This window comes from Pagrus major, chromosome 7 (assembly GCF_040436345.1).
Source record: "Pagrus major chromosome 7, Pma_NU_1.0".
In the NCBI taxonomy this organism is placed as follows: domain Eukaryota; kingdom Metazoa; phylum Chordata; class Actinopteri; order Spariformes; family Sparidae; genus Pagrus; species Pagrus major.
The window spans coordinates 7,073,084-7,081,391 of NC_133221.1; the positions used below are offsets into that span (position 1 = coordinate 7,073,084).

Below are 8,308 nucleotides of genomic sequence, written 5' to 3' on the forward strand. Positions count from 1 at the left end.
TTATTCCAAACATTCTTCTTCCTTTTCAAAACATGGTGCCTGAATTACCCACAATGCAACTTTGTCACAGAGTGACATCACTGGAGGCAATCTATCAGATTCCATGCAGCTTCTTCTGGAGCCACAAAAGACTTTTACTACTTTTTCCACATAGTAGTACTCCACAAGACCTGTAAACACTGTGGAGGATTTACTCTTTAAGAGCTAACATTTTACTTTATGTCTGCTCCGCTACATATCAAAGGGAAAATTTGTACTTTGTGCTTTTCATTTCTTTTGTACACTTTGTACGAGCCTGAGAACAAGGTTTTCAACAGTTTCCCTGTAACTGCTGTCCACATGACAAATAAAGTCCTTAAACTAAAACTCCGCCACTGTGTATCCGATGTCTTTGGGGAGCCATGAGCCCAGTTCGGAAAAAAAGCTGCTCAAGTAAGGCACAATAGTGTTGTGAAAATACCCACAACTTCCCAAGGGCCTGCAGCATACCACCACCCTCTGCCAACAACAGCATCCACAGCACAAACAAGACACAAATAGCAGTTTCTCTGGTTGAGTTTTACTTTACTGTCTTCACTACCGACGATAAATATCCTGCAACACAATACAGCTTATAATCACAGACATGCTTAAAATAAAAATATAAAAGACTGACAATTAAAATAATTCAAGTAAGCTTCGGGCTACCGCAAAAAAAAACAGATCCAACATTTATTGCACATTTCTGTACATGGCCGGGTGTAAAATTTGGCAAACCAGATGTCTATAAAATCAGGACTGAATGTTCCTTCCCCATGTGACTCCTGCAATCAGTAATGGCCCCGTGTTAAGACTGAGTGATGAAACACTGGCAAACAGGTCAAAAAAGGTTTTAAAAAAACATAAGGCAGATTATCTGAACTTAGAAAAATAATCCTCTCAGAAGATTCAGGCTGGAGAAAACTAAAGCATCAACTAAACAAAGGCCCTGAAATACAGTGTATGAGTTAGATTTTCAGCAAAAAGGTTAACTGGTAAACCTTCCTTCTCTCAGCTACGGCAGCTATCTATTATTTCCACTTACTAACAATGACGTACATCTGCTCTTATGCAAGACAAGCCCTGATGAGAATACACAGGAATATTGCTTTGGTTCACACAAATCCAAGATGATTCATGACACATAGGAAAAATACTGATTAACAACAGTTTAAGGCAATGTATTAGACGGTGACATACACTAAAACTGTCTCCATTTTTTTTTGTTAAGTTGTGGGGTGATGTAACCATGCAGACAGAACTTATGGCCACATTTCAAAATTTACCATGTCTGCCTTAAGACAGTATTGACATGCCCATATATACACTGAAACAATTTTTGCTTGCTGTAATCATTCAGAGATCCCTTCCTAATGTTATTCCAATGGAAGAGATTTGGGACAAATCCACAGTCTCAGTCAGCCAAATAGAGTGAGTAACTTCAAAAGTTGGCATTCCTAGTATGAAATTCCCTGGACAGCGTTTCTGATCCCACATGATTTGTCTAACTGGTTCTGCTGAAGCCTCATTTTAGTTTTAGCTAAACACAAAAAACGAGGACAGTGAATTTTGTCCAATCTCTTTCACTAAAGACACTTTAAACTGGCAATAGACATCTTTTTCGCTCTACATATCATTCTGAATTATATACTGATTGTACAGTGTAGGAAAAAGACACCATCCACCTATAGATTGGTTCTCTATGCTATTCAGCCTGTCCACAGGGCTCGATTTTTCCCACAAAAAATGGAGGTTACATTATGGCACAAAGGAAGCAACTCTACCATTGCACAACCAAAACAGGCATTGATTTCCCTGGTTGCTATTCCCAGGTAACGGTGGAAAAACTGGAATAACTGTGGAAACTCTACACTGTAAGAGAAAAAAAACCCCGCTGATGGAGGGGGCAAAGAAGGCGTAAAAAGGAGAGTGATAGAAACCGAGGTAAGACAACAGTGAACAGACAGACATTCACTTGATGAGAGTGTCAAAGTCTGTAACCCCGCTGAGATGTGTGCTGTCTTACCAGCGGGACTCGAGCAAAACCAGCATTCTCTCTACTAGATCAGTAAATAACAAAACTTACTTATTAATAAAACCAGGTTTCACTCTACCTTCGCATAGCACTGAGATCAGGGTTTTATATGTCAAATTGGGATTCTTATGGTTGTTTATTGCTTTGGACAGTAGCCAGGCTGTTAGCGGTTAGCCATGTTGTGGCGCCAGAGGGGAGGAAATTGAAAAGCTGTCTATTTCCGATTCAAGAAGGCATCTTTTAACGACCACTACGGGGGGGTGGGGGTGGGAGGACTACATCAAGCAAAGACTGCTTCAATGTTCATATGGGCGTCTTAGGAAAAATGGTAATACATGATAATAAAATCATAGAAGCCACCTATAAGGGCTAAACATGCACCTGCTCATGTCAAAGCCTCTTTGCCTGAGCCTGCAGCTGCCTTGGAACCATGTCTAAATGCTGGGCTACGTGTAAACTACAAAAGACTATATCCACCTATAGTAGTGCTGCTTAGTTAGTAAAATAAATCATGTATAATATTGGCAACTTGCCCTGTAAAAGTCTACACACATGTTTCAAATGAAACAGACAATGTCCTCTCAGTGACGGGAGTATGCATCAGTAACAGTAGTACAGCTGAGAGCGCAGGCCCCTGAAGGTGTCATCGTCCTGCCCGCTGGCCTGCTCTCCTTCAAACAGCATGGCGTCTGGGAGTACCACGCCCTCTAGTGGATCCGGCTGGCAGAACTCCACTATAAATTCCTCCTCACAGTCCAGCAGAAGTTTTGACCAGGCGCCCATGTCCAACTGGCCCGCGGTGCCGCCGTACTCCTCCGGGAGAACTGACCGGGGGATGTTCCGGTGCAGAGAGCGCAGGTCTGAGCCGTGGAGGATGTACTGTATGAGGAGACAGCACAAATATCAGTGGCGTCACCTGCCGTGCCATGAGCTTCTTTATTTACGGTTAACAATTATTACCTGATTCTGCAGTTACACTTAACTCTACAGAGCTTTATAGCTTCTTTCAGCTCATTGTTTTGGTTTTAAAGCCCACAAATTTACTGTTTTGGTTCATTCCGACTTCTCCAGCTAGCAAAGTTTTTGGCCCCAGCAGCAGAGGAAAATGCAAATACAGATGAATTGTATGTTACATGCTCAGCATTAAATGGCAGGCAGACAAAGTTAGCGCCTAGCTAGTGAACATAGTGGAGCTTCTAGCTGCTAAAGAGGCCGATATTTCCCTCTGGAGTTAATGAGGTTCAAACCAAAGCTAGACCAGGTGCTCAGACACACAAATCTAATGTTGCTTCACATTTGATGATTGTGTAAATAAGCAACTGTATGCCATGTTAATCTAAAAAGTAACTACATGTAAGCTTGTCTCTGCTGCCCCAACATGAATAACAATCAATTATTGCAGGTTTAAATGAACACAAAGCAGACCCTCTCATGAGATTCTGAAAAAAACAAAAAAACAGGGTTGTGCTTCTGTTGGTCTAAGTTCATTCCTGTGAAAAGAAAATGCTTGGCCTTCTATTTTCAAGGACGAAAATAGAGCAAATGATTTTTGAGTACAGGCTGCGGATAAAAGGGAGGCCCACGATTCAAAATAGTCCTTTGTTAAAAAACAAAAGAGTCAGAGACAATTCAAGGACAATAGTTACCCTCTCTGCCATCTTCTCCTTCAGAAAGGGCTTAATTATAGCAAAGATGCCTTTGAAAATCCTGGGCTCGTTAATTATGTTAACAGCCTTGATTCTGATTGGAAACCCATCCTGCAAATTAGAATTGAAACAGAATAGTCACAGACAAAGTATTTCACTTTGTGTTTTGTGTGCTCAAGTAAATATTCACTCTGCAGTCACGACAAAACTCAACAGGCAGCACTCAAGAGCCACTGCTTTAAATGACAAGGTTTTTTTCTTGTGTGTTAACGCTAGGGCTGCACAATCAATTGCAAAATAATCCAAATCACAATATGACTTATATCCAATATGCAATATTCAAATCGCAAGAACTGCAATTATTTTATAAGAAGGTAAAATGTGTCACAAAACAGTGTGTTAATGAAATTTTGAAGTGCTGAAGAGATGGTCTGGCCTACAAAGCTTCTTCTCCAGATGTAATAAAACATGTTTGTTTGGTAGAGATCGGGAGAAATGCCACATCATCATGATTTTACTGTTTTTTCAATGACAAAGAAAATTGTGACGTAAGATTTAATCATCCATAACAATCATGAATTATATCTGTCAAAATAATCGCAATATCACTTTTTGACCATATCATGCAGCCCTAGTTAACGCAGTTACTCATATTTACTGCTGAGTAAATATTTAACATGCATTTAATTCAAACATACAAGTGTCATCAGATCATCGGATGATAGAATTCTCACCTGAAGGATGCTCACAACTTTCTTGGCGAGGAACGGGCCTGGATTGGACGCTTGTGACATGCCCACTCCGGTGTAGTCGGCCAAGATAACAATACCATTCACCTGCGTTTCCTCCGGCTGGATCAGCTTCTCCAGAGTCAAATAAATGGCCCTCACATTGTCAACAAAGGGATAATCATTTGGTTTCCATTTTCCTATGAAAGGAGATCGAGTTGTGTAATTGTACAATATGAGAAAAGCCCATCATGGAAGTATAAACAGTAACAGGGTGTTAGCCATACAGTATGTACTTAGAGACTTGTAAAAAACACACTGACTTTATAATCTATATAATGTGAAGGGCAAATGGAAAACAGTAATTATGCAATAGTTGATACATTATAAAATTGCTGATAGCTCCAGTGACACACACCTGGCCGGAGACAGAGGATGTATCTTCCGTTGGGGTCCGGCTGTGGCAGGACCGTGAGAAAGCCCAGGTCCAGAACATGTTTCACTGTGGATGGTTTCAGGTCCTGGAACACTTCTGGCCAAGCCTTACGGCCTGCGTGGTAATTAAGCAGCAGCTGCAGGGCACGGTCATAGTCAAACTTCCTGGCCCGCAGGAAGCGCAGGAGAAAGGTGTCGTCTAGCCTTGTCCTGAGATTTGGCTGTTCCTGCAGAGTTGGGTGAAAAAACATTAACATGATCTGTGACCATTAAATAATGGCAATTTGTTTCTTGTAAGTCTGGTGATATTCTGTATTTTTTTTATTGTCAAGAAAGTTCAAGAAAAGAGTAAAGCCAGCAATGAATTGACCCTACTTGTGTGTCTAGCTAAAGCCTGATATCTTATTTCTCTGTACAATATAGCTCCAATGTCATCCAATAAACACAACAGTTATTGCATTCCTCGATACAATATTCCATTAATAATCAGAATAAAAATGCAATCAGAATAAAAATGGCTCATGTAACCACCTCAATCAGAAGAGACTGATCCAATCCGGCCCAATCTGAATGAATGTCCTATCTGATGATCACTTGGTGTAAAACTTTTATAATCCGTTCGACAGAAATATTAGCGCCTAATAATCATTTCTCTCTAGCCGGAATAAATACACTCTTTCTGCGCATGTTTGCCTCACCTGGGGGGAACATGATATAACATTGCTTCTGGGAGGGACAGAAACATGGCAGTAGCCAAACAGAACTGGTCTGTGGCTGATAAAGGAGATAGTCAAAGATTTAAAGATTGTTGAACCCCTTAGATGGTCAAAAGGCTTAAAACAACTTCTTAAAATGAAAAGATGAACAAAGCCGGACTCCACCGAACCAGAAACACAATTATTGTTCCACGATGTGGAAGTTGGCGAAACCACTTTGCACATGTCGAAAAAGTGATATTATGATAAAATGCTTTGGGGCATATAAACGCACATCTTATGGGATCGTTTAATTTAGTGTACATGTAAAAAGTTACGTTGAAATATTCAATCAAAATGAATAAATCAAATTGAAGAAATATTGTCCATGCAACCACGGCAACTGTTGCACTGAGCGCTGTAGTTGGTTTTGAGTTGATCCCACATAAATCATTCATCTGCAGTGAACACTCACCAGAGCACATCTGTGACTGAAAGTGTCCCCAACAAATACAAGTACTATTTACTCCTTTTACACTAACATTTCCCATCTGTATACATTTTTTTTTAGATATATTTATGAACCATTTTTAAAGATCTTCAATAGGAACAAGTGGGCTTAGAAAATGCAACAGGCTGATTGTTTTGATTTTTTTTAATGGGATTTGTGGAAAAGAACAGAAATACAGAATATAATATGTTTGTGTTTGTGTTTATGTTTATATGAATGTCAACATGGTAGAAAAAAAGAAAGGTACAAAGCAATACCTTCAGTATCATGTCTCGCAGTGCTTGGACATCCCGGAGACGCCACTCTGGCTTCTCCTGGAGCTCCTCTCGTGCCTTGGCCACCAGCTCAGGGGTCAGGGTGCAGGTATAGATGGGTGGAGGGGGTGCAGGGAACCAGCTGTGTTCTGCAGCCACTGCTGGGTCCACTGGAGGAGACCTGAGATCGATGGACTCATGCTGATCAGCCATGGACTGACTGGGTGAAGCTGTTTGAGAAGCAAAACACAAGAGGCACCAGAGAGGCTGTGAAAACAATAAAAATCAGAGACTGGTTTCTGAGCTGTCATGTTAGATTCTGGCAGGTGACACACACAGTTCACAGCCTTTACCTGAACTGGACAATAGATATTGGAAATAAAACGTTCAGCGCAAACATGCTCACTGTATGTATTTGCTTGGCAATGAGTCAGAGCCTCAGCCGACACGGACTGGCTAATACGACTTGATCCTGAGCAGAACCGATGCGACAGAACTAAAGTCAGAATAATGACTCAATACCAACCCGGAAATGCGTTTAACATTCACCGACTACGACACATAAAGATGCCTTTCATGAGCATCCATCTGAAAGTGATGAAATGTCATCAAAAACACAGACACGACTGCACAAAACCACAGCATCAAAAATCACAACCGACCTGTCAGGAAAATCCTTTTCCGGGTAGAGAAACGGCGCTCTCTCATTGGTCCATATGCAGCGCGTGACGCGCTGCCGACGCGCCAGAGCCGTCGAGTCGTACGTCCGTTGTTTTGACTGCTGTGCTGCCTTCAGCGTCCCTCGGAAACTAGCATAGCACGACATGTCGCGCAGTGAAAATTGAAAACAAATGCTACAAAACTAGATTTTTGTGCGTGTCTCACGTTGTTTTTACTTAAAACACGTTCTTCAAAAAACGATTTACTATTTACTTACAAATAACTAACTGACATGGTAGAATTTTACTTGCTTAAACAAATGGCTATAAACCAATCGTCTTTTCGCCCAGCGCACGAGAACCTCACATCTTGCAAACGCACTTCAAACAGTAGGCCCACATTTACCACAACACATGATCGTATTGAAATAAAAATAGAGCCTGCAATTTGTTCTTGTTGGAGACAGAAGGCTATTTAACGCATAGCATTAGCTTTTTCCACACTTTAGATGTTCCTCTCTATCTTTATCATTTTTGAAAAATGTCTAGTTAGTCAGTTAATCAATTAAACTGCATGTAACACATGGTTGGTTTGAGCTAGATGTGCTCACATTTTTTTGTGGACAGATCAGGTGTATCAGTTACACTTGAAAGCGGTAGATGGCAGAGTTGACCTGCATATCGCTCAGCCCCTGTCACTACAGATCACATGTCTCAACGTCTGTCAGGTATGTTTCTACCTCACATTTGAAAAATGAATTGTTAATAATAAAACATCCAACTAATGTAAGCCTATTCATATTGATGTAGGTGTAAGTACTTTGGGTTTTCGTTGGAAAAAAGTTACTTCCTCGGATATCTTTGAGGATGACCTTCAAGTCTGAAACTTCCACTTGTTTTCTAAGACATGGCTGTCATGTGAGTCTATAGCTGAGTCTAAATGCAGCACATTGGATTGAGAATGTAAAAATAAATCCTTGAAGTGTCCCCTCTCTGTCATGAATCACTGCTAGGCTATCTGTAATGATTTTATGGCCGTTATCAGTCTACAACCACATGTTGCATTAGGTTAGTGAACAAACAACACTGCCACGTTGGACTCATTTTTTCTCCTCTGGACACTTTCCAACACGTCTGACTTCTTTATTAAAGGTGCACTTTGTAGTTTTTTTTTTTTATAATATCATCAGAAGAGAAACATCTTCATGACTTGATTTTCATAATAATCCAAACTGTCCTCAAAGGACAACACAATTGTATACTGTTTTACTTTGTTTATATGTGCTAAGTAGTCACCTTTATATCTTCATGACAGCTTGTTATTCAG

General features: G+C 40.5%; 1 protein-coding gene across 2 annotated transcripts; it reads right to left on the bottom strand.

Moving 5' to 3' along the window:
* Positions 1-543: 543 nt before the first annotated feature.
* On the bottom strand, positions 544-7,046 carry ttpal (tocopherol (alpha) transfer protein-like). 2 transcript variants are annotated; one of them, XM_073471195.1, is made up of 6 exons: positions 6,985-7,046; positions 6,326-6,552; positions 4,846-5,089; positions 4,434-4,627; positions 3,700-3,810; positions 544-2,932 (listed from the first exon to the last, which is right to left on the bottom strand). In XM_073471195.1, exons 1-6 carry the CDS (start codon positions 7,028-7,030, stop codon positions 2,654-2,656), a joined length of 1,101 nt encoding a protein of 366 aa, XP_073327296.1. In that variant the 5' UTR covers positions 7,031-7,046; the 3' UTR covers positions 544-2,653. The 2 variants fall into 2 exon arrangements, with proteins under 2 accessions (XP_073327296.1, XP_073327297.1); XM_073471196.1 differs by lacking the exon at positions 6,985-7,046 and adding an exon at positions 6,849-6,950 and having other exon boundaries at positions 2,566-2,932.
* Between the last annotated feature and the right edge of the window lie 1,262 nt (positions 7,047-8,308).